The 27591-nt window shown below is 39.2% G+C and overlaps 1 protein-coding gene across 1 annotated transcript; it reads right to left on the bottom strand.

Moving 5' to 3' along the window:
- Nucleotides 1–614: 614 nt before the first annotated feature.
- On the bottom strand, nt 615–27145 carry NEK5 (NIMA related kinase 5). The gene is made up of 23 exons (XM_048295551.1): nt 27042–27145; nt 25696–25836; nt 23846–23942; nt 22377–22474; nt 20385–20468; nt 20207–20277; nt 18853–18939; nt 17754–17808; nt 14491–14691; nt 14323–14404; nt 12662–12792; nt 9189–9388; nt 7828–7894; nt 7370–7489; nt 6999–7082; nt 6797–6901; nt 5818–5898; nt 4891–4959; nt 4027–4150; nt 3703–3831; nt 2529–2663; nt 1791–1905; nt 615–1389 (listed from the first exon to the last, which is right to left on the bottom strand). The coding sequence occupies exons 2-23, from the start codon at nt 25810–25812 to the stop codon at nt 1194–1196; spliced, it is 2448 nt and encodes an 815-aa protein (XP_048151508.1). The 5' UTR covers nt 25813–25836; nt 27042–27145; the 3' UTR covers nt 615–1193.
- Between the last annotated feature and the right edge of the window lie 446 nt (nt 27146–27591).

The following is a 27591-nucleotide window of genomic DNA, read 5'->3' as shown; positions in this document are numbered from 1 at the left end:
CAGTCACACTTTTTGAAGTCAACACTTCCGTTTTGTAGCCTTTGTAACCAGATTTTTTTTTCCCCCAGAATCTACAGTCCTGTACTTGGCACTGGTGAGGCTGCACCTCAAATCCTGTGGTCAGTTTCGGGCTTCTCAGTTCAGGAAGGATGTTGAGGTGCTGGAGTGTGTCCAGAGAAGGGCAACAGAGCTGGGGAAGGGTCTGGAGCACAAGTCCTATGAGGAGCATCTGAGGGAGCTGGGGGTGTTTAGCCTGGAGGAAAGGAGGCTCGGGGGGGACCTTATCCCTCTCTACAAGTGCCTGAAAGGAGGGTGTGACTGGGTGGGGGAGTCAGCCTCTTCTCCCAGGCGACAAGTGATAGGAGAAAATGGCCTCAAGTTGTACCAGGGGAGGTTTATACTGGATATTAAGAAAAATTTTGACATAGAAAAGGTTGTCAAGCATTGGAACAGACTGCCCTGGGAAGGGATGGACTCACCATCCCTGGAGGTGTTTTTTTAAAAGACACGGCACATAGGGACACAGTTTAGTGGTGGACTTGGCAGTGTTCGCTTAACAGCTGGATTCAATGATCTTTTCCAACATAAGTGATTCTTCAAAAAAACTGCTAAAATCAGACTACAGACTGTAGTTTTCTCTTTATTTAAGATTCACTTGGCTTGTATTAAATTTTTATATGGAAAAATAATTGTTGGAAGAACCTACATACTTATATGTTTTATTAGGAACTGGGGAATGCACAATTCTCATGGCACTAATAAACCATTTTACTGCTACTATCTAAAATTCCTGAGTAGTTGATGTTACTATGTATGGTGAGTACTGTGTAAATGAAACTGTAAATTACAAAGCTGTACTGGCAGTACACAATGATTATGAAAAGCTGGAAGAGATTCTTAAAACCAGGAGTTGATTTATCTAGGGAAATAAAATACACAAAATAGGACACTCTCTTACATAAGACAAAAATGGTAAAACAGAGTACACAGAAATCAGAAATTTGCTCAAGCAAGACTTGTCAGGTATGTCCAAGTAGTTTAGGATAATAGATGAAACAGCATTTCAGTCTGTATGAGGATTATTCAATGTTCAAGACATCTGAAAAGTACCTTGATTTGTTTTTCCTTTAAAACAAAAGACTTACAGCTTTCTATTAATTTTAAATCTTTTCATTATGTGCATCAACACCAAATTATCCATGATTATTTTCTAAATCATCATCGGATTTTCCAAGTTTGTAAGGTAAACTCATCTTTTCTTCATCTGTTTGACCTTTATTTATTGAAAAGATGTGAGACTCTATGGTTCTCTCTGCTGGAGAAGTTGCCAACTTTTCCAGAGATTCCTCCAGCTTGTGTCTGAGTTCATCTTCAGAATCTTCAAAATTCCTGCACAGTAAAACAAGAGAATTCGATTAATTAAATAAATATAACTTTATTACAAACCTTTCTCAGTTCAAGGACTCTTAGGGTTTTTTAAAGCACTTTATAAGAAATATACAAGCGACACACCTAATGTGAACTGTTTCTTCTGTCTCTGTGAGATTGTTTACCTGTATTTAAAAGGCAAGAGAAAAGAGCTGCAAAGCCATGTTAATATTTCTGCTGTGTTTTTTAATGACAGCATTGGCTGTGACAAATTACAGAATTAAAAGTTAAATTAGCAGATTCTGTAAGTTTTCTTTATTTATGAATTTTTAAGAACACAGAAAAACTTTAGGCAATGCAGCCTGTTATTTCATGAAAACTGTCCAGTTGTGTGGATTTTCCTTCTGATGTGCTTGACTTACGTGTCTTCATCATCTGATCTTGGCTCAAGTCTACCTTCATCAACAGCAACAGCAGAGTAGGTTTCTGAATCATCTTCCTTGTTTTCTTTTGGAGGCAACAGAGTTAATCTCCCTTCTGTAAAGAAAGGGAAACGTTTCTTCAGCTGTATAGTAGAAAACTGTAAAAGTATGTGTAAAGGAATAGCAAATAAATGCTTGAAGTGTTTGTTGTTCAAATTACAGCAATGTAAATACCACACTTCTGTTGATGCAAAGTAAATGTAATTTCTGAAACAGTCTGTTACTTTAGGAAAGTGTGCTGCAGTGTAGGTGAGTTTGAATCAATTGCAGTGTCAGCTGTATCAGCATGGACCATGTTGTAAAGCCACTACTCATTTAAGTCACCATATATGTATTTGAGTAAATGTTTTTTACAGGGTTCTTCAACCTCAACAGGTTTGTGGTACCTGCCAACATGCTGGCAGTAGTAGCTTTCCTCTGTCTACCCAAGCAAATGAAAGAATTACATACGAAGGTAATAGCCAGTAAGTAGGGCTTGGCCTTTTCCCTGCTATTGAAAATAACAACATCCTGAAGAGTCCTCTCTGTGCTTCAGGACAGAGCAGAGGTTCTGTCCCTGTTTTTCTAGGTTGCCAGCTGCTTCAAAATGTTGTTTCTCATCACACACCCTCTGCCAATGGTAGAAGAAATATTACACTAAAGAAAAACATGCAGAATTTACAGGAAAAAATATCCTACCTATGTCTTCCTCGAAAAAGATAAAGGAATCCTCAGACAGCTCTGCTTTTGCTAAGATGTTCAGGAGTGTCTCTGGTGGTGTCTGTTTCCACTGCTTCCTGTTTTCTGGGATGTCTTCAGACAGATTATGGTCAGCTGAAGAACAGCAAGGTTCTCAGATCACTAAAGCATGACTGTAGCTCAGCACTGCCTTTTGTCAGATTCTGACTTTCTAGTCTCTATACTGATTTCTTCCTTTTGTGTAATTCTGGAATCTGGTTTTTTTTTCCTTTATGGAATATGCCTGATTTTTTTATAAGTACTTGATCTGATGGATAGGGAAAAATTAGTCTGGACTACTCATCGCTAAAAATGTTTAACACCAGTTTTAATGCTTAAGTAACTTCCATTAAGCCTGGAATAGACAGGTGCAGCTTCATTGAGCAGTCCCTGCTCTGAAACTTCTTGGCTTCTTGGGGTTGACAGAGCTTAAAAAAAGCTCCTGTTTCTTTTGTGCCCTGTGGTCTTTCATCTAAGGCAGAATCAACAAAAGCTGGTGTATTAATAATATTCTGCTTTGTCTTCACTATCTATGAAAACTCTTCAGGTTATTTTTTTGTCTATCTCGGGTGTTTGGAGCGTGCTGGAATGCTGGAAGAGCTCCTTGTTTGCAGAAACCAGTCACTGGAGATACTTGTCTGCCTGGGAATATATGCAGTAGTACTGTAAGAACCGTAGGGACTTTTCTCTTCTGAAGTGGAGCATCACCACAGCCACAGCTGGGTGAGGTGGCATTTGTGACTGGGTAGCACCACCACTGTGTGCAGAGGGAAAACAACTCCACCACATTCCAGGACAGCACTGGCACTCACTGCCCTAGTTTCTGTGTGTCATCAGCTCAAAGCCTGAGAAAGTGGCGTTGATGAGCTGAATAGATTGGCATTTTTACCCTGGCCACAGAGTGATACATAAAATGCAGCACTCTCAATATGTATGAGCAACACAACGTGATTGCAGTGTTAGAGGGGAAAGTGACAACTGTTTTTTATGGCTTAACACGTACAGTAACCTCTGATGTTACAAAGCCCTGCAGGTAAAAGCCTGCTGGATCACGTGAACATTCAGGTATGGATGAATCCAGTCTGGCTGAATTTTAGGTGCTCACTGCTTTCACTGAAAGCCAAAACTTTCTCACCACCAAGTTCGTTTCCAGCCATAGTAGGACATGCAGATGGGACGTCAGCACCAGCTAAAATGTCCAGTAGTGTCTGAGGGGCTCCAGGTTGCCAATGTTTTCTGGTTTTTTTCATACAATGTATGGACTCTAAGGGGAAGAAAAAGAAGAGGCAAAGCTCTTTGGATTTTTTTCTAAAGTAGATTTCCATGTGATTATAACATTATGTGATATAAAGAAAGAGCTCATGAGATGAACTTGTTATAGCCTGGAGTTACTGAATTTACCTAACTCCTATGTAGTTTTCAGGATTAATACTCAGCATTGCATTTCCCCAATAAATACCTGTTGGGTAGTCAGACAGTTCTTCCAAAGCTCTGTCTGTATGATTTTCATAAACTTCCACCAATTTCTCCTTAAGATTCTCACCATCCACAAAAGTTAAAGTCTCATTGAGTTTATCTAGTACCTGAAAAAACAGTAAGTTACTCTGGGAACAGTAAACAAATATGGTACAATAGCTAATCTCTTCCCATTTTACTGTTTGCCAGCCAACCTCATGTATGCACAGGAAAATTGGGTAACAAAAAGTGAAGCCACATTGTGATTTGTGCATCAGAGGGCAGCATGGGGCTCCACAGAGATGTGAAACAATAGAATTACAAAATAGTGCTTTAGAAATTTAAAATATATATACTAGAAATATAATTATTTTTTGCTGTTAGGAATATTTTTTAAAATTCTAATATATTAATAAAAATCTTAATAGGTAGCTATTACATGTTGATTAGCCACAAATATAATTTTACTAAATGAAAACACGTCTGTAGTTTTTCTTGCTTTGTGATACAATACTAGTGAAAAGAAACAGAAATGTACTAAAACAATCTACAAATTGAATTTGGCATTTGCAGACTAACTCAGTTTTGAGGTAAGTTCTTCCTCTCAAGCCCATTTTAGGAAATTTTAATATCTGCACTCCTTCATATTTTACCATGTGAAAGACTGACCCAGGCATCACCCAATTTCTTCTGAGCAGTTATCCTCTTGCAGAAGGGCAGACATATGCAACATGTCAACAAATCCTCAATAGGAAGCTTCATTGTAACAAAGGCAGAGGATGATGGTAATGGAAACAAGTCTTAGATTATGGAGCTGCCATGGTTTCTGATTGCTAATGTAAATGCTCTGAATATAATCAAAACATACCTCTGCTTCTTGAATACTGTCTTCCTCAGGAAAACATAGATCTAAATTAATTTCAAATTTTACTCCTCCCTAAAGAAAATTCACATTATTAATTTTTTTTAATAAATGAAAGGATTTAATTAAAAGTACACAGATTATATGGAACTACAAATTTGAAAATTATTCTTCTGTTGAAAATAACTTCTATTTAACAACATTTTTCTTCTATTTAACAAGATCAAAGTTGAACACATTGGACAAAAATAGACTTCTTTAAATACAATCCTTTTACTTTAGTGATATTTTTAAGTTACTGCAACCACTTTCGATTTCAAGTGGTTTATTTATATATATTATATGAATATATATATATTCATTTAATTCAAATCATTGCAATACACAGAGTTGCAACACAGAGTTGGTTCTTGCAGCTGGTTCTCAACCAGAATTAAAACTAAATACTGTACTGCTTCCATGCAATATTTCACAAAAGACTTTAGTCCACTTCACAGTGATCTTATGGTCAGAAACCTTCCTGGTATCTTATGTGCATTTCTAATTCAATTCCCATCCCCTTCTACGATTTAAAAAGCAGTATAGAGAATCATGTTTTATAACAAAATATTTTAAAATTAGCAATCTGACTTGACTTTACTTAGACTTTGAATAAACGTCAGTTCCCATTCACAACTAATGCAGTTTGATATAATGAGGAGTAGATAGAGATTAACTACTAGGTGGGACTATCTAAAGGGAATCTCCCTCAAATTATCAGAAAAGCTCATTTATTTTCTTCTGATATAAATTTTAAACAAACAGAAAATCAGCACTCTTAAATGACTCTCAAATAACTTCACTTCCAGAGCTACCACAGTAACACAGTAATTTGAAATGTACAGACATAATAAGAAAATGGAAAAAAACCCAAAAAACAGTAAAGATGGATACTTTTGTGTTATGTTTCTTTTCTAATATTGTTTGGTCTTGCCTATCCTGGAGTCTGACTTGTTTAAAGTTTTCCTCCATGTCCTGGAATGAGAGAAAAAAAAAACCAGTTTGAATTACACTCTTTATAACTGAGTATGTGTATACCTCATAAAGAAAGAGACTTGTTTAAGTAGCAAATATAGCCTTGAATTTCCTTGTACATAGATCTGTAAGAATATTCTGTTCATTGCCAATTCTGGCTTATCTGGCCAAAAGAAAATCAGAAATTCTTGCATAAAGTGCAAGCCTCTGATTTTTCAAAAACCCAAGTTTGAAAGATACAGTACTGTGTCAAGATATAAATAATACTTTTTTTTTTTTTTTTTAATGATCACATACAAGATGACTCGGACTCATTTCATTCTGGAAAACTTTGGAAGTGATTAAAATTAAGATTTTAGTGGAAGCCTATGCCTGTGAAAGTATAGCCATGTTTTGCAGTATCTTATTTTCTCGAAACACCTAAAAATATTTAATTACTCCTTTTCATATGATTATGTCTTTGTTAGAACCTGTCAGAGAAAAGCAAAGTAAATAATAGTATACAGCTTCTTCAGTGATCTGTGGCAATCAGTGCATGTCTTCAGCCTCAGGAGAAACCACAACAACTTATAGATTTTACTTTTTAAAACATCTATACAGTTTCTCCAAAGATGGAGAGCCCATGAAGTAAGGTGACACCAGGCAGGCCCAAAATCTATTGTTTCTTTTTCATTATCATGCGTTTCCCATTAAATCACTGGGAGTCTAAATTCTGTCCTCATGTGGCTCTGGCTGCCTATAAGCCATTTTATTGGTATGAATTCATTTTAGTAGAAGTCAGACCCAGGATCACTGAGGAGGATGCTACTGATATTGACAGATTTGTCACAGAGAATGAATGAAAGACCATGTGGGACTTGCTCAGAAAGATCTATTTAGATGGAGATGGTACCGATACCTGAAGTGATTCTTCTCCTGTTGCAGATATATCTTTGTTTTCAGACTGGTGCTCAGCTTTCCCTTGCCTCACAAGATAGGTTTTATCTTGTATTTTCTGATTCTCCTAGGGAACATTTTAAAAAATGTTCATTTCAATTCCTAATAAAGTATTCTAGCATAAAAAAGTAAATATGACTACCCATATGTTTGAGCTTTGTTACCTGGAGTACTCCTGCTCTAAATCTGAATTCCTTTATATCACTGTGGTATTCTTCCCGAATTTTCTGCAATTGTTTCAAATACTCCTAGAAAAGAACAGTAGGGTAGAATACGTTTTTAATAAACCAAAGATAGAAAGATTAAATGTATTTATATATGTTCACATAAGATAGAAGTATCAGTTTGTTTTCTCTGTCACCCAAAAGCAAAACTAGAAAAGTATGTTGTTTCTCTATAAAAAGATGGGAAAGAATGGAAAAGAATCGATGATCAAAAAGAGAGTCTGATGAAAAAGAATTCTTATACCAGGAATACTACTGTCAAGTAGTATAAGAAGACAGTTTTAGGCAATTAAGGAAGAAATTTCATTTACCTGTTCTTTCATTTCATTCTTTCTAGACATGTTTTGCTGATGGGTTTTGAGATGCTCTTCCTTTATTTTCTGCTGCTGTATTTGGTCATGATATGGGTCAGCAGAGGATGGTCGTAGTCCCTGTGGATGCACAAATGAATCCCAGAGCAAATGAGTTTTCATTTAGAATCCTCTCCTTCAGTGCTCACTCAATTCATTCTCCCTGTTCCACTGAAGAATGCAGTAAGGCAAGTGTACATTTTTGGAGGAAAAAGTCACAGTAGAATTACACATTGTTACAGTTTTGTATGAGAAAATAAAACCTCAGGATGAACACTGAAGAGCAGATCAGGGAATTTGCTAGAGCAAAACCTTCTACCTGACAGTGTTACAGACTGCTACTCAAAGACATCCATTCATCTTTGGATTTTCATTCTCCTTCTTTTACAGATTTATTTTGTGGTTCAGTATTTACCTACCATCTGTTTTTCCACTTTGATCTTGTACTGCTGGGCTTCAAACCGCCTTTGAAGAAATTCTGCAGTCCTGAGAGAAGAAAGTGATGTACACATTCTAAGTTTTATTTCACAGACTCTGCTATGTTTGCACAAATAATCCTCTACAGGTTCTACCACATATGACAAAGAGAGCTTTCTTTGTACTACATGAATATATAAATATGGATAAAATATGTATAAATATGGCACAACAGTAAAATAAGAACACATTCTTTTCAGGCATTCCTTTTCCTATTACTTCAGTTACTTAAGCCTTTCAAAGAGTACAGCAAAGCCCTTCCCCACCTTTTATTTCCTAAATGGTATTGAAAAGCGTTAATTAAAACAAAATTGATTTCCCTGACCCTCAAAATGAGTGAAAATTGTCAGAATGAAGGTTGTATATTCAGCAACCTTTTTATTGTCTTTCTCCTCTGTGCCTAATTCTATCAGTCCAACTTTGTGTAGTTTCTAAACTTTTACTTTGCTTTTTGATATAAAATAACCATCAGTCACTTGTAAGCTCCCTGTTTCCTATTTCTTTCATTTCCTATCTCGGGAATCCACTTGTGCAGCAAGGAGCCAAACTGAATTGACTCTATCCTTACACAAGGCACCAGAAATTCAGATCAGGAAAGATGTTCTAAATCTGAAGATCTGTAACTGAAACATTCTAAACACTGTTGTTGTTGAATGAGAATTAAAGATTCTGTCAACCTTAAAGGAAAGCTTTGGAAGTAGGCTGTATTTAAAATTTATTTCTCAACATTTTCGAAGTTCATCCACACCTAAAATGGCCGGTCACAGAATGGACAGGAAATCTCCTAAGGTTGTACCTCTACTTTGTAACAGAAAGGCTTTGAAGTAAATAAACTGGTAGAGAAAGGGTCTTTATAGCTGAAACAGAAATATAAGCGCTGCATGAAAAAAAAAACCACTTTCACGGCTTGTCTCTCACTGTTCCCTTCAGTGCAGAACTGCTTCTGATCTCTGTATTATTCTCATCCTGGTGTGAAAGACAGGGCTTATCCTTGGTATAATCAGAGATTCAACAGAAAGCTTATGCTTTACTATTTACCCAGTACAAGATTGGGCTGAGACTTGGGAGACATTTTGACAATGAAATGTCAAACACCAGGTTAATTCAGGTGGAATTTCCGGATGAACAGGAACAGGAATTGTGTTGTTGTGTAACAAACTTATGTAAAAAAAAAAAAAAAATTGAAGAAAAAGCAGAGAAAGCATTCTACTAAATCAGCTATGCCCAGTGTTACCTACTCAGGAGGGCTGATAGCTCAAAATACACAAGACAGACCACTAATAAATAGAGTGAAACAGTTTACCAGTCAGGTGGTGGAGGTGGAGGTGCAACTCGTCCTTTAAGTTTATAGTAATCTTCAACTCTTTGGCTAATATGAGAAAGGTCATAATGTGCATTAGCTTTCCTCTGCAAGTTGTCAAGCTTGTCATAGTAATGACCATAATGGCCAGGTACTCGAATGCTTTCTGGCCTTTCTGCCATATTAAATCTGGAGGTCTGTGGCTGAAAGTATAATAAAGGATGTTATTTTACCTGTACTCATCTGTATCAGTACAAGTTTGAATTAACCTGTTCTTCTCCCCAGTCTGAGTTGCATGGTAATATGGACTGTCTATAGTATAGTCAGTGTAAGTTTTCCAAATCCTTTCACATATAACCCAGAAACTTCCAAATTTCTCACTTCTTACGTGATCTCACCACTGTCTTTTCCTTTTCCCCTGTTCCATCAGCTGCTGTCATTAATCAGCAGCCCACATTGTTGTGCAATTGAATCAGCATGCGGCTTTGTTCTCTGTAGTGCCATTGCCCTAGAGTCACTTCATTGTTCTGGAACCTAAAGCACTGAATTATTTCAAGGAGAGCCTCATTTTGACAAGTGATAGCAAGGGGAACCTGGGATACAGTTTTGCACAGTACAGGCATTGATGGCTGCTTTCAGGGAAGCACTGTGCTGCTTCATTTCATGTCTCTTTGATTATGTGCATGTGGGAGTTGGGCCTTCACTTCTCGAAGCCCTTCCTGTGCTGAAACATCCCCGTGTTTCTTCTTTGTGACGAGAATGTCGTTTCCATTTCTCCTAAGAACAATGGAGAGAAGATGATCACCTAGCTGCCACTGCATGATATAAATGTGGTCAGACATCCACAAACTTCTCTGTTGTGGGAGACTATATGGTGCATGAGAAAAATGCTGACTTTGCTTACTTTCTTACATAAATGTCAATGCATCTAAGTATTGCTTTCACAGATGGTAAATACATTAACTACTCCTCTCCATTTTCCTTCTTAGATACACTGAAAATAGGCTCATGTGCCTGGTACAGTCCAGATTACAGTAGAATATAAATTCATATCTGTATAAGAAGAAAGTTTCCAACTTTCAGTAAAGTTCCCAAGGAAGGAGTAACATCAAAAAGTGTTTATGTTGTTCCTCACTGGAGTAGGTTTTCCAGTATGGTATCCAGAAGTATGGCAACCCCAAGCAGTAGGGAGAACAAATCAGGCTATCTAAATAAATGTCAGAGGACTGAGAACTGTGACTAATGAGGTAGGCACCAGGAAGTCATGCTTGACCAACTCAATAACATTCTACAATTAAATGACTGGCTTGATAGACAAGAGGAGAGCAAGGGGGTATTTCTTATCAGGCAACTGCCTTCATGGAGGATTTTGACACTGTCTGCCATAAAATCGTCATAGAGAAGCGATGAATTGAGGGTGGGATGAGCAGGCAGTGAAATTGCTTGAAAAGTGGCCCAGAGTGTGGTGATCACAGGGCATAGCTGAAGGCCAGTAACTGGAGTTCAACATCTTCACTAAGGATTTAGGCCATGGGAGAGAGGAGGGCAGAGTGCACCCTCAGCAAGTTTGCTGATAACACAAATTGAGATGAGTGGCTGATACACCAGAAGGTTGTGCTGCCATCCAGAGGGACCACAAAGGGCTGGAGAAATGGGATAACAGAAACTTTGTGGAGTTCACCAATAGAAGTGCAAAATCCTACACTCTGCACCAGTATATGCTGGGGGCCATCCATCTGGGAAACAGCTTGGCAGAGAAGAAGGGGGGGCCTGGTGGACAACAAGCTGACCATTAGCCAACAATGTGCCCTCACTGAAAAGGTGAATGACATCCTGGCCTGCATTAGTAAACGCATTCCCAGCAGGTCAAGGGAGGTGATCTTTATGCTCTGCTCAGCACTTGTGAGGCCACACATGAATTGCTGTGTCTAATTCTGAGCTGTCCAGAACAAAAGAGGCAGTTACAAGCTCGAAAGAGTCCAATGAAAGGCCTGGAGCATTACTCCTATGAGGAAAGGCTGAAAGAGCTCAGACTGTTTAGCCTGAAGGTGGGATCTTATCAATGGTTATAGCTACCTGAAGGGAGGGTGCAAAGAGGATGGAGCCAGACTCTTTTCCACTGGTACCCAGTGACAGAACCAGAGGCAATGGGCACAAATTGAAACACAGAAGGTTCCCTCTGAACATCAGAAAACATTTCTTTCACTGTGGGGGAGGGTGCCTGAGGGTGGGGCACAGGTTGCCCAAACAGGATTTAGAGTCTCCATCTTTGGAGATACTCAATAGCCAACTGGACATAGTCCTGCACAACTGGATCTAGATGACCCTGCCTGAGCAGGTGTGGACAAGGTGACGTCAAGAAGTCCTTTCTGATCTCAACCATTCTGTGATTCTGTGAATCCTGAAGCAACACCTTCAAAGTATGGCACTATGCAAGTATCCCTGAAACCCTGCACACTGTTTGCTTTATTTGGATGTTGAAAGAATGTGGAAACATTCCCAGTGTCGGTCAAAACACTGTGAGCAAAATTCTGCCTTTGATTATAGCAGTGCACAGTGAAAGGAAATGATCTTTCTAACTTAATCCATCTCTGGATTTGCATTGGCACAAATGTAACTGTGAGGAAGACAAAATCTTGTGCTATGCACAAGAACAGTATTAGTCATAGGCAGTAGGAATGCATGATGGATGCAATTCTGGGAAATCCATGTTCCCTATCAGCAGTTAAGCTCATATAACTGCAGCGTGCGGATCTGGGGGCTCTGAGATCCTAAATGTGCTTTGCTTATGTTCACCAGCATTCAAGGTACTACTACATGCTCTTGAAGATAAACATAAATGTGTGCAGTGATGCTAAGTAAGAGGCTGGACATAGCATACAGCTGATACCCTGCCTGAGGAAAGGAGGAGGTAGAAAACAAGTGAGAGACAAAGTGGTTGTGGAAAACTGGGCTTGCATTTGGGAGAAGGCTGTCAGTAACAAGTATCTGAGGCAATGGCAGTGAGTGCTGGTGATTTTGCCCATGAACGAGCTGTCAGAAGGGCTGAAGTAACAGGATCAGTGTATTTGCCTCTATAGCAAAAAATGCAAATGCGGAGCTTATTTGCCTTTGTGCAAACATAAATGCAAAGCATGCCTGAATCCTTTTGTTACAAAGGACCATACCAAAGCAGCCTAGTTTCAGTATTTCCCACTTAGGCTTTCAAAACACTTCTTCTGAGGATTCAGGCATGTTTAACTGTCTCTACTGACTTAGTGTGGGCACTAAGCTAAATTTACATCCTTATGTCTTGAGCCTTTTAAAGTATCTGTTTTAAGTGCAGGTATTTGCTTCCTGAATATTATATGTATATACACATACACATATATATGTAATAATATATAATTCTGAAGATGATTATATATGTGTGTGTGTGTGTGTGTGTGTGTGTGTGTGTGTGTATATACATATATAAGAATGTGGATACACAGTACCTGAGGTTGTTGTCTTCTTGAAGGAGGCTTCCACTCATTTCTTTGAAATATTTCTTGTTTCCTGACAGGCACTACCATTCCAGATTCCAGAGAAACTGGGTCCTGGACTCTTGTTTTCTGAAGTTTATATGCTTTTTAACAATAACAGATTAAAAAATTACATTCTGTACTCTATGTGATTCATGATCGTGTGGTTGCAAACTATAGTAGGGTGCCCACACCTAACACTGACAGGTTGGGTTAATAAACATTCCTTACATCTTTTCACCATCATCACCCTACTTCACAGCCTCCTAGGGCTCTTCATTCTGAGAATTACAAGCTTTTGAAAACATGGTTTGTCACATTCATGTAAAGAGGATCTTATTGATTAGTTTTGTAAAGCACACTGAAGAAGAGGGAGACCTCTATAAACTAGTGTTGATTTCATGCTATTACCAAGAACAGAAAACAGGTCTGATTCATAGGTTCCAGGTGCCTACCTGCTTAGGCATTCATTCCCTTTCTAAACCCAGCCCTCCATATTCTAAAAATCATTAGGCAATGTTGTAGTACTTGTGAAATTAGAAAAGAAAGGCTGAAAAGTGAAAAATCTACCTTATCAGTTTCCCATGTAGGAGAATACAAGTACAGACCATTCCAGTTTGGTCAGTCAGTATTTTGCAAATATCTTGGCTGCAGAAATGAAAAGCAGTGTCCTTTCTTGGATTAAGTAGTTTCTAAGTGAGTTTTAAATCTTTCATGAGTATTGACTGTTAGATTATCATGTTTGGGAGATAAAATGTATTAAAACTATGACTAAATGACCAGAGATTTTTTTTTAAGTGCTTAAGTTACTTAGTTGTTCAGGCTTCTGTCCAAATTGCATTGGTTGTGTAGGCAGATAAACCTCTTTGAAAGTCATTTTCAAAATATCATGGGTTCCTACACTACTGATGAATATTTTTGAAGGTGGAGGGGGGAGGAGGGGAATCCAAAGTGTATTAAGTAACTACAGATCTGTTTCAACTGTTTTGATATTCCAAAGATAAATTTGAGGACTAATTGCAATATAATGAAGAATATAGAATTAGGAAAAGGGTACACTGCCAGAAACATGCTAGATGTTCAACAGTTCATACAGACATACATTTAGTCTCATCCATGCTTTCTGAGAAACTGCATACATAATCTGGTCTATCAATGGGCACTGAATCCAAACACAGCTCATTGTCTCCCGATTTAATAAAATTTATAAGATTTTGTAAAATACATTTTTATTGTTTTGTAAAATACTATGGAACATGTTTTGCAAGATTTATGCTTTTTTTCACACAGTTTTTCATGTGACAGACCTAAACTAGACCAAAACCTCTCAGTTTTGCAAATTCTGTTTTTTAAAGAACTAAGATTAATGTTTCAGCACCTTCCTATGGCAGCTCTTCTAGGTGAATGCAGCAAATAAACTAGTTTTAAAGCTGTCCTTCCCTGAACAGGACAGCAGTGCACTGACTGGGTAAATGGTTCTGCAGCTGCAGTTCTCTATTTACTTTTAGCTTTGGGTGAAAGCTTTTTATCCAAATATGCAGCAAGGACTGTTGGTGAAAGCTATAGCCAACAGTTGTATCATAACTGACAAATGTCACTGTAGAACTAATGATACATAATATTATTATCATTACCTTGTATCTGCTTGGCTCCAGACTGCAATGCCAAAGGCCTTTTTCTTTGTATTACCATGTGACTGAGTTCTTCCTGTGCTACCTATCAGAAAAAACAGTATCTGCTAGAACTGTTTATACTACTTTCATACTTATTTTCTCTCAGCAGGCAGCAGTACAGTCACTTACCTCAGGGGGCAAATACCTGAGAACAAGTTTCTGCAAGAAGGGCTTCCTTAGAATAGAACTGATGGATGGTCGATCTCTCGGAGATGTTTTAAACAACTGGGAAATTAATATTCTCAGATCGTAGGAATAGTTAGGAGACACTGGTTGAAAACGTCCTCTGCAAATCTTCAGCACCAGTTCATGCAAACTATTGCCTTGAAACTCAATTAAGGGAAACAATAAAAAGAGGACAGTAAGTACTGCTGGTTCAGACATCCCAACTTGAAAATAGGTACTTGTTCACACAATCATGGAATGGTTTGGGTTGGAGGGGACTTCAAAGATCATCCCACTCCAACCTCCCTGCCATGGGCAGGGACACCTTCTCCTAGATTGGGTTGCTCAAAGCCCCATCCAACCTGGCCTTGAACACTCCAGGGATGGGGCACCCACAGCTTCTCTGGGCAACCTATTCCAGTGCCTCACCACCCTCACAGTAAAGAATTTCTTCCTAATATCTAAGTTTGCCATCTTTCAGTTTAAAGTCATTCCCCTTTGTCCTGTCACTCCATGCCCTTGTCAAAAGTCCCTCTCCAGCTCTCTTTCAGGTCCCTTTAGGCACAGGTAAACCGCTCCAATTCTCCCTGGAACCTTCTCTTCTCCAGGCTGAACAACCCCAACTCTCTCAGCCTGTCTTCACAGGAGAGGTGCTCCAGCCCTCAGATGATCTTTGTGTCCCTCTTCTGTACTCATTCTAACATGTCCACATTCTTCTTACGTTGGGGGCTTGTCAGAGACTGAAGTATTATAGTCTATGACTTAAACATTTTCTTAAAGGGCTTTTAAAACTGTATTACAAAAGCTGCAGAGAAGACTGCTGTACCCTGGATGGGGCCCTGACTGAGGCCTTACACTGCTCCCTGATGAAGATAAGATTAAGTAACAACTCAGGGCTGGGGACATTCACTGAGCACAGGCTTAACACCTCCAAGACGAGGACCACAGCCCCGGGGCTATCAGCTGCCAGGCTCACACAGACCCCTCGAACCAACTGGTGGAGGGAGGAGAGGCTTTGGGTGTCTGGGAAAAGCCTGTGGTCAGAGGTGCAGTGGCTGCCCATCCTCCACTGTGCAGAGGAGCCCAGCTGAGGAGCCCTCACTGGGGGGAGAAGCTTATCCACAGCAGAAGGGGGTGACATGGCCCATCACAAGAACCCCCCTCAAAGGGGTCCCCAGACCCTGCACCAGAGCACCAGAGATGATGCAACAGACTCTCAGTGTTACAAGGGACAGTGTCAAGCTGGCCCCTGCAAGAGAGGCACGTGGGCGTTCCCACCTGGCCCGAAGTGTATATTAATCCATGGGATTCTGTACTCTTGGGCGTGTGGTGTAGTGGTGTGTGGTGGTGTGGCCACAGCGGTGATGGGGGACCCTCACCACCAGAAGATCAGATGAGGGGAGCAATGAGACGTCATTGGGACCCTTGGATGGGTGATACCCTTGGATGGTTAGCTTCCAGCTAACCTCTGTCACCTCTACCTGTCCCCCCACCCACCACGCACACTTCTTTTTTCTTTCTTTCTTTCTTTCTCTTTCTTTCTTTTCTTTCTTTCTTTCTTCCTTTCTTCCTTTCTTCCTTTCTTCCTTCCTTTCTTTCTTTTCTCTTTCCTTCTCTTTGCCTCTTTTACTATTAAATAAAATACATCAATTTTTTGGCATCAACATCTAACCTCGTTTGGTTTTAATCTCATTTCTGGGAATATTTTGAACCTTTTAAGTTCTTTTCAGTTTATGCACAGAGACTTAGCTTGCTTTGCTTTTCTGAGTTTAAACTGGATTGTAACAGGGCTGCAGAGCTGGATGCAGCACTCCAGCTGGGGTCTCACAGAGAAGAGTAGGGGGAGAAGCCCTGTGCTGTGGAATCCCTCCACAAATCCTTTCTTGCTAACCAGAAATGTTATGCTGTGGAAAATTAATATAACCACTCTGTGTTTTTTGGCTATGTTCTCCTTGTTGCAGCTGCACAACTAAAAGGTCTGATGACTTCTGTACCTGGAAGAGTTTTATTCACACTCTGCTGTCAGACAGCAACATAGAAGCAATCTTTCCAGAATGAAACATGATGTATTTTGCAAAAGTTGTTCAACAGAGATCTACATACATACAGTCTTCACAGTGTTCACCTTCAAAACCTCACTTCACCCAACAGCCTCTGCATTCCGTGCTCCCTCTGGAGCAAAGACACAATCCTGATTTTTTAACAAGTGATGCCAATCAGGTAATTCAGTCCTCTCAGTTCACCAGATCTCTTAAGAGGCCAGCATCAATATAGTTTTTAGGGCCTTAGGCAAAAAAAAAAAAAAAAAAAGCAAGTGCTTTCTAAAATCACCCTTTTATTTATGTGGCTATTTTGAAGGTGGTAGAATTGAATTTACCTTAGCTTCACTTGCATTTCCTGTCTACATCTGCATTGAGTCGCTGCCCTCACACTGAAACAGTGGGCAGCAATACAGAATAAAACACCTAATATTCATACAAAGTAATATTTCATGCTTTGTGAAATCAGCAGTTTTCTTCAGCAGTATCCCCCTTGCTCCTAGCTCAGCACAACTGCTCTATTAGTGCTGCTCTACCTTCTCCCACATCCAAGCTCAGCTAAAAGTCAACATCTGCTGGTCCCAGGAATCCGATCTTTCTCCTGTTGTCAAGATTAGTTTCTGCTGTGTTCCCTTCTCCACCTAATAGTCACAGGCTAAGGATTACCTGACCGGGCTGAGGACAACACAACTTGCTGAAGATGCTGTTTCAGTTATTTTCTTACATGAATGTGCTTTCAAACCAAATAAAAGCTTTAGGAAAATGCTTCTGGGGACTCAAACCATTTTCTGGGGAAATGTGGACTATAAGTTCTTTAATAAGTATAGATTGGTATTTTCAAATAGAAATTACTAAAATTATATACCTAAGGCTAACCTTGAAGTCTGGCTTTAATTCTTTCCATTGCTCATCTGTCTTGAAAAAGTTTAGTACTTTTTAGAGAGTAAATATATGTTCAAAGTGTGTATACACACATGCACATATGTAAGTTACAGGAATACTGCATAATACATTTCATTATGTACAAAACAGATACAATATGAAAAGTTAGGCACTAGCAGTCATTCTTTAATACCAATAAGTAAGATGAAAATAACTCTTGTAGCTGACTATTACTACTACAGGCTTTGCAAGGTGACCACTATATTTTCAAAGAATAAGATAATGACCTGATTGTACAGTACTTACAGGATGCTTTAGTGTGCACAGCTCATAGAGCACACAGCCAAGAGACCAAATATCTCTGTGAATAAGAAGTAATTAAAGTTTTCAGAGAAAAATCGATAATATTTTCATCCTTGTAATCAGTACCTCTTCTCAGCTCCCAAATTTATTACCATTATTCTGTCACAGACTGGTGCAAGTTTTATTTTTTCTTAAGATGCACTAAAAAGACAACTAGAAATTTATTTTTAGTTGTGGCACCAATGTTTCTATGGAATCTAATTAGGTTTTATCATTGTAATATGAAAAGGGACATGATACAGAATGTCTGCTTAATATTTCTAGCAGGATGAAGGACAAAGCTGACCTGATAGCTGAGGAGACAATAAGGGAGTAAACTTGTCTGAATAGCACCTCAGAGCTGAGATGCTACTCTGGGCTCCAGAACATTTGGTGTTGATCATATCCCCCACACTGATAAGTGGGTCTAGGCCCACTCACCTCCTGACTTTGCAGGGCTTCTCATCTGGTATTTTGTGTTAAGCCTCAGACCCATTTGTCCTTCCTGCAAGTGGCTACTGCAAATTTCCAAAGTAGCCAAACTAGCAGCTTTCCTTTTAGTGTATTCTTATAAATAATAAATGAGTGTATCAAAAATTCATGAACTTGGAACTGTAAAGATGCATTGGTTATTGCATCTTGGAAACAAGAGAAACTTAGTAACTGATGGAGAAGCAGATAAAGCAATGGGAAAAATACTGGTTTACATTTCCCACCGCTACCCACAAGAAATATTAAAAGAGAGTTTAAAGTATAAGTAATTTTATAAAACCAAAAACTGTAATTATGTTAAGCCTGTAGATTAATCACAGCAAAGTCAGGATTGCTATATTTTGGATACTGTGAGTCAAAATACTGCTGACATTGTTGTATAGTATAAGGTAGTTGTTGTGTACAATGATGCACCTACTTATTGTACACAATAATACAAAACTTCACAAAGGGTGACCATGAGAAATTCCTGTGCACTGCACACAAATACTGATTTAAACCATATTACTAAAATGAGTTGTTTCATGCCTGCACATCCTCACACACATATGAAAGAAAGACTGAGACTTACGTTTTGTTGTTGTATGGTCGATTTTCACATATCTCAGGTGAAAGGTAATAGGGGGTCCCTACACAGGTATGGGCAAACTCTGTAGTACTAACGAAACAAAATGAACAGAAAGGCTTACACACTGAAAACATCCACAAACAACAGAACCAGAGACTTCTGTGCCCCAGGTTAAAAGCCTATGGGGGACATTATTTCTGCCCTCCAAGTAGTTGAATAATGGAACACCCCATGAAAAACTACAGTATGTCCCAGTTCTGTGTAAAATGACCCCCTATTTTAATAGTGGAGAGTGCTTGCACTTCAACAGAAAGCACAGGAATTCCCTGTCTTCATCTTGGCCCATGAGCCTTTCGTTGTATTTTCTCTCCTCTGTAGAGCTGAAGAGGGGAGTGACAGAGCCGTTGTGGACACCTGGTGTCCAGACAGTGTCAACTCACCACAGAAACTTAATTCACTAGTTACAGGAGGAAAAGTACTGTCAAGCTCCAATTATATTGTTCTATAAGCCTATTACGGACTTCTAAAAATGTGTGTCTTGGACATTCAAATTCTGAGGTTTACTTTTTATCTGCTATGTACTGTTTTGCTGCATAGGAGCAATCCTTACAGCAATTATCCCCAGAACACTTGTGAAGGAAGGCTCTTTGGGCATCAGTAGTTTACATGCTGAGAGTTGAGTTCTGTCAAAGATAATAAAAAAGCACAAAAAGAGATCAAATCTAAGCATTTTCCTGTTGTTATCATGCCCCCTGGAATGTTTTGGGCACACCTGGCCACTACAAAGGATACAACAAAGGGCCAACCTTGTCCCCAAAGTCATTAAAGATAAGGCCTCTCTTTTTGGGGGAACACCACAGATGCAAGCCCAGCCATACCATGCTCTCAGGCCCAGGTGGTCATTCTGGGTCCTTTTAAAAAATTAACGTAGGCTCAGTCTTGGAGGACACACAACATCTGCACAAACTCTGTTCCTTTACTCTCTCTTTAGTTTTAAATGCTCTTCGCTTTTGTTTTTATGAGGTAACAGAAATTATTACCAACAGCTGCATGAGCAGGAACTGTGCCTCCAGAATCTCTTTATGTTCTCAGTTCCACAGAAAACAGGCAAAGACTGTAGCTTCTCCACCCTATGTCTTATACCTCAGAGAAGTCCAGTTACTAGGCTAGATATATCTGTGGTTCCGTGCAGGATGGCATGTTTTAGGATAAAAAGAGAAAATGTAGTGTCAGACCCTTTGTATCCCAGACCTCTTGAGTAAGCACAATCCACAAACGATTTGCATGTTCAGGCTGCATTCTGGACATTCACAAACAGTCCTGTTTGGTGCAGGTCACTAATTAAAACCACGCTTACCTGTTCAACTGTCTTGCGATGCCAAAGTCCCCAAGCTTTGCTACCTTTCCATTGTTGCTAAGAAAAACGTTCTGCAAATAAACCCAGAAATGGTATGTGAAAATGAAAGATGGCAGAACTTCTTAAGCATATTTTTCACAGGACAAAATAACCCCCTCTCCAGTACCAGTTTCACTACCTGTGCTTTTACATCTCTGTGTAAAATCTTCTTGTCATGAATATGCTTCAAGCCCAAGGAGATCTGCACAAACCAACTGAGAATCTGCAATGAAAGTTAAAGAAAACAGATACCTATGGATTTGTGTGACTCCAATGGGACATCTTACTGAAATATATAAAATAAAGACAGTAACAAAATCTAAAATATATAGAACATATACAACGTAAAACAGTAAAAAAAGTATTTTCCAAGTTAATGCCACAGACTTCTCCTTTCCATTTTGTGCTACCACTAAACTAAATGGAAGTAGATACCTACTCTACTTCCCTTATCCCCATCAAGTTTTCCCTGACTGTGCCAGGACATGCACTTGAACAAGGACTGAAGAATCATGACAAAGGAGAGGGAGAATAATAGACATTTTTTAAGAAGTGAGGGAGTGCAACTAAGACAGAATTGGGAAGTGTCTTCTTAATCCTCAGTGATGGAAGTCATGCCACCCAGCTGTATTATTTGTAGTCCCATTGAATGTGATCCAGGAACCAAAAAAAAAAAGAAGAGAAAAAAGATGAAGGACTGAAATGTGGTGAAAGATGTGAGCTATGAAGAACTTGCATAATAAGTAAGCACATGTGTTTATCCTTTATCCTTGACCCAGTACAGCTTTTAAACATATATTTAACTTCCAATATACACGTCTTCTTAAATAAGGGCCTTTGGACTAAATTCAGAAACAAAACTACAACCTGCTGATATGCTTCTCTATTTAGGAAAATTCATGCACATGAAAGACTTTGATTCAAGTAATAACCTTCTATTTAGCCATGCTTCACATTAAATAGATGATTTCCTGATTAAGGCTGATGCCACAAATGAGGCTTTCTCAGAAGTACATTTAAAAATATAAAGATATTTTAATACTATTATGTTAAATTGGGCAATTTGCTTCCTTTCTTTTATCAGCAGATATATCTTTAGCTCCTATAATTCATTTTTCTGTCTGTATTTCTTTTGCCTTTTTTTGATATGCATTATTCTGTGTCGTTGTCAAGGGGTTTGTGCGTTGGTTCTCTCCTTTGTGCTTTCATGATCTGTGGGTTTGTCCTCTCTTTATTTTCATGTTTTCTCTGCCTCTAGTATGACTCCCAATAGGATCTTAAAATTCATTATTACTGAACCAGTAATTCACTTTCAACTGACTTCTCCACCAAGGAGTTATTCTTTTACTATTAAAATAAAAAGAAAAGTCACAATATTTTTTTTTCTTTCATTTTTATGCCTTAGAGTATATTTCCACTACCAGGTTGGATACTATCTACTCTGTTTCTAAGCAAAATTTCATTGTACCTGCAAAGGTAGATTTTATTTATGACTAAATAACCCCAGAGTTCAGTACACTAATTCCTACATAATTTCCTTCAGAAAGCTAAGAGTTAGTAAAAAAATAAAGGAATAAGTAAGGAATAGTGGGAAATTCTACTTCTGTGAATTGCAATACTTACCATACTCACCTATTTACAAAATAAAATATATGTGAACATGGCCCAAGAGCAGTCAGATATCTGGGCTTGTTTCTCTGTGCTGGTTTAAAAATTTAAATGGCATCAGAGAAGTTTTGACTGAAATGAAATGAATGAGAGATTTACCACAGACTTCAGTATAGAGGAGGCTATGTCATGATGCAAATTAAGAATTTGTATCTAATACATCCCCCCCCATAACTGGAAAGCACTATTAAAAGAAGGTCTTCATGGTTTAATGGGTGCATTACCAAGGCAAAGAAAACGTACATCCATGATGCAAAGAGCAATGGGAGGAAGGGGGCATAAAAAACAGCATAATCATCATACTGCTAATGAATTCATGTCAGATCTTAAAGAGTGCTTAAAAACCCTCCTACACTCCAACTAAAATTACCAAAGTTTTCTTTAAAAGTTAAGTTATTACTGGGTAATTCAAACCACGTGTTTCACATACTATGTTCTTCCCTCTTAAGAAAATGTCTTTCACCTGGTCCTCATCAAACAGCACTCCATGCTGCATATTTATCCGCTTCATTAAATCTCCACCATCACAGTATTCCATCACAATATATAGCTTGTTCTTTTCTGAAAGGAAAAGCATAATTTTTCCTTTATTCCTTCATTCTGTCATTAACACAGCAACAACTTATTTTTATTTTATATGGTCCTTCTTTCAAAAGGTAGCAGTTAACCTCTACCTGCTCCTCCATTTCAAAAACTAACTGAGAAAAAATGGATACTTCCAGTGAAACCTGATGCAAAAGTAACATGTGAAAATATATTTAAATGAAGATTCAGCAAAATATTAAATACATGAGGAAATCCTCAAGAGACCCCACTGACAGATGTTCTTACAGGAAACTTAGCAGAATGCTTCAAAGCTCAGTTTTTTGCTCAACAACTAAGTATGCAGTAAGGCTTAGGGAAAAGGTTAAAAGTAGTCAGTATTCCAAACAGCAAAAATAAACAGCAGGGTCTGCTTAATACGGAAATTCAACCAGTTCTTACCTCTTTGGGGTTCAGAAGACTATCTGATTTACATGTCCCCTAAAAAATTTACAGTCCTGGTCACAGGGAACAATTTGGGTGCAACTATAGCTTTTATTACATAAGGCACTGCTTATGACAGATGTCGGCAGGAAAAATAAATACAGGAAATCAGCTTTTATGGTGACTAGGATTCCTTCTATCTCTTTCAGTCCTGAAGAATTCTTTATCCTTGAGTGATAATTCAAAAATATACCTCAAGAAAAAAGGCTAAGCACAGCATTGTGAGATTAATATTGGATCACTGGAATGACTGTGCTGTTCCAATTGAACAACTGAACAACTGACATGCCAATACTGTTTTTACATTTCAGATGCTGAAAGACATTTTCAGATTTGCTAATAGATTGCATTATCATTTAATGGCCTCTTTTTGTGCTTGCCCATTTTGTCTGTGTGTATGTATATGCATACATAAGTATGTATTTATGTGTGCATGCATATGTGATGTCTCATAATCATATAATGTCATATGTATATGATGTGGATAAGCAAAATATGAGGAACCCGAGGTTAGATCAGATGAAATTATCATTCTATTTCATCAGCCTTTTGTCCTATCTGATCAGCCTATTCCTTACTATACTCAAAAGCTCTCTTCTATTGACACTCCTAGAAAATTCCCATTAAACTCTGGACTCCTATAAAAAAATCAAGACTAAAGTTCAACTTGTACAGTACCTACACCTCAGGATCTAGGATTCCTGCCAAAGTACCCACTCACACACATGAAAAATGCATGTAGATGCCTGAATTTGATGCCTTGTGTCCACTTCTAGGAGTTGAGACCTGTTCCCACTTTTAAGTAAGGCATTAGGGACAGGGCCAAGGGTGGTCAACACTAACAAGGTAGGTTTTCTGCCTTTCACTCTTTTCACCACAGTTAAAACAGAAATGTTAAAAGTAAACCTTGCAAAGAAGCATAGAAGGTTACAATATTTGCATGCTTCATCTTGGCCAGAAGAATGACTTCTTTCTCAGAGGCTTCTTTTTCTTTCACAGGCATCTACAAAGAATTAAAAAACTAAATGGTAGCAATGATATGTTTAACTCTTTTCAAAAACAGTTACATCACCAGCAACCCATTCCCAATAATACAAAAATACTGTGTACCAAGACAATGTAGGAATATTATAAGATATGATGTATATCTAACATAAAATATAAATTTGCAGTGTATGTTTGAAAATGTATTGGAACATTACTGAAGTCAAACCCAATTTTGACATTATACAAATAAGAAAATGTATACCTTTAAACTTAAGTTAAAGAATTTAAACTCTAAAGTTAAAGAATTCCCTTAAGAATTTGAAGAATATGGATCTAGATGATTCTGTAATGCTAATAGGGGTGATGTCAAAAGATTAAAGTAAAAAGAATAAAAAGGTCCTTCATTTTACTGGTGTTAGTTGTTCTTGTAACATTTCAGGCAAACTCTTTGCCCTGTTACATTAATGGAAAACTTCTATTTAGTTTATTATGATCACATTTTCTTCAATACTACTTAAAAATTAATTTCTCTGAGTATCTATCCATCAAAATGTCCTCTTGTATTTATAAACAGTTTCTTACCCTCATTCTTAAGAAATATTTTTGAAATGTAATCCTTAAAGATTCAAAAATCAGTAACTGAATAAAACACACTCTACCAAATAAAAAAATCTTATGATTTCAAAGTAGTAATTTTCTGTATCCAGCTTCTGATTTTTGAACAAGTGGGATCCACAGTAATATTTCATTAGCAGCCATTCTTCTAGCTGTACATCAAGATCTAAGATTAGATATGCATGGGGTTTATTGGTCACGAGCAGAGAGAGAAACTATTCACCTTTTCATTTAGCTGTCATTACTCATGTATCAGTTTTTCCAGGTTTGAATCTGGAAGATATACAGCTCTTTCTAGAACTCATTCTTCTGTTGTAATTCTCTAATATATTAGAAATTCACTAGTGTGGCCCAGAATAGCAACAGACCTGTCAAAAGCATGTAGGCACTCGCTGAAATTGACTGCTAAAACCCTTGTATTGAAATCACAGAGTTTTTAATTGCCTTTATGGAACCAGATGCAGGCATGGTATTCCTCTAACACCCAAGCAAGTGGCCCCAGGCTGCCTCTGCAGTCAATGGGGAGAAAGAGAGAAGTTTCATGGCCCGACTGAGCTCATTCTAAATCAGAAATCTAAAACACACATGATCAACAGCTTCCTAAAGAGACATATTTCTCTTATTCTCCTTGAAAGGGAGTCTAGCCAAGCAGCTCAGATGCTGACAGCAACAGAATGGGAATTTAAAATCAAATGAGATGAATTGAACTGGCATAAACATAAATGAGAATTGGGAAGACTCCATTGTGAATTACACATGTCTGAAAATATGGGTGTGGGAAACAAGGAAATAAAAAAGCTTAGAGAAACGTATCACAGAATTGTGATTTGTTATTTTAGTGGGAATATTTTCACTGTAGTTGAATCAACTATTACAAAGTCTGAATTAGTGTCACACACTGTAGGCAGAAAGAAGTTTTGAAAAGAACAAAAATTCAGTAAAAAGCAAAGACTTAAAATACATATTTCATCTATGCTTTTAAAACAATAAATTAGCAAAGAACATAGTCTTCGGAAAGCTTAGCTCTACATAATTGAGATGGAATCCCAAAGGAGATCAAATATAACCCAAGTTCATACCCAGCTAAGTTCAACTAGCACAATAAACGCAAGCAGCACAATCTGGTAAACGTAATTCAGGTTTTATTGTTTTACCTTTGTTAAATTGATCTCTTTGATAACACACGGCTCATTATCCATTTTTCCTTTTGCCAAGAATATTTTGCCAAAAGATCCTTCTCCAATTTTTTTAATGATTTCATATTTATCCATGATGTATTCGTCTTAGAAGAGCGTCTAAAATAAAAATTCCCCAAATTAGTACTGCACATAGTCAGTGCTTTAACATCTGAGTTGGTGCTACTGAAATAGACACTACCTTTTCAGACTGTCATTTTTATTACTTTTTATAACGTTACTGCTGCTGATTCTTCCTAAAAATATCATGTCCTGGAAGTATGCAAATTATTGCAGATCTTAACTTTTAATAAGAAGCAAGTTTATGAGTGTCTCATAAAGAAATGCATAGTGCAGCCTAAAGTTAATGCATGAGAAAGAAGTACAGAGTACTGTGTAGGATTATGATATGATTTTGTAAAATGTGACATTATTTCGTGAACAATACTGCAGGATTGTTCTCTTAATGGAAAAAACAATCACCTGTTTCATGTTGATTTAGTTTATACTGATGTGACCTAACGTTGGCAGCAAAATGAAAAGCCACTGCATTTTGCAGGAGCCCACGGCCAAGTGAAGTCGGGCATTAGGGGTCGTCTGAAAACCTCTGTCAGGAACACTGAACTCACTGGGTACTTGCAGTGGTTCCGTAGGCAAAGCTGCACACCTAAATATCAGCAAACACCACAAAACTGTTCTTATTAGTTGTCCTGAGGTAAATTTAGCAAGGGAGGTTGGCTCCGATACCAGACTTTCCCTGCCAGGCAAGCTCTGCAACAGGCTCCATCGCCGGCAGTCCCCGAGGGCCACTGGCAGTGCCAGCAAGGCGAGCTCGGGACGTTTGTGATTTCGGTGTCTGGGTCAGAGCCAGCTCCTGTTGGCAGTCCCAGGAGAGAAGCGGCACTCGGGAGAGATGTCCGCAAGAGCAGAGGGGTGCGCCCCGCCAGGGCTCAGCCCCGCATCCATAGGCGACACACGGCCTCCCGCCGCCCGGGAAGGGCCGGCCACGGCAGAGGGGCGCTGGGGAGGGGCGGGCGGCGGGGCCAGCGCCTCCCGCGCAGCAGCGCCTGCCCCGAGTGCCGGGGGCGGCCGAAGCGCTGCTGGGGCCGGGGCAGACACACCGCGGGCGCGGGGAAGGGCCCCTGGCGGCGATGCCGCGCTCTGGCCGCCCTTTCCGCCCGGCCGCCCTGCGTCCCCATGGCGACGGGACGCGGCGGCGGGCAGCCCTCGCCGGGGCCTCCCTGCCCTGCGGACCTGCTCGGCCCGGCCCGGTTCAGCCGGCCCGAGCCTCGGCAGCGGCCGGGGGCGCTGGGGGGACGCGGTACCTGCGTGCGCTCAGCCGCCGCCGGAGCCCACACGGCCGTGGGAGGAGCCGCCCCGCTCCGCGCCCCGACGGAGGTGTGGCGTTTGCAGGAGCCTCATTTCCCTCACAGAAATCGCCCCTCCTTCCCACGGACGCAGACTTATGGTTTGGATGGTCAGTGGTGGGAGTGGAGCGGTCCGAAAGGAAATCTCGACTGCCTCAAGGTCTTGAATCCTTGGTGGAAACTCACGTACCAGCCTATGTGCAGTAGGGGAGGTGCGGTATGGACTGGCTCCGCACCAGAGCTACAGCTTTCCTAAAGCTTTCCTTGTGTATTCTTTCAAATATTATTTTTTACATCGACATAGCCCGGGAGAGCGTCCCCAGGAGAGCTCTGCCAAGAGAGTTTGTGCTCTCCCTTGCCACATTTCTCTTGTAAAGTGCCTATTTATTACCCAGTAACCAGAACAGAGCCCAAACTTGACACTGCCTATATATAGCGCTCTCTGCAGCCCAAGTGTGTCTCCAATCAAAGTCGGAAAATTTGTCCTTATTTACGAACACATTTGCTT

The sequence above is a fragment of the Corvus hawaiiensis genome, chromosome 2 (assembly GCF_020740725.1).
Source record: "Corvus hawaiiensis isolate bCorHaw1 chromosome 2, bCorHaw1.pri.cur, whole genome shotgun sequence".
Lineage (NCBI taxonomy): Eukaryota > Metazoa > Chordata > Aves > Passeriformes > Corvidae > Corvus > Corvus hawaiiensis.
This window is presented reverse-complemented; position numbering and strand designations above follow the sequence as displayed.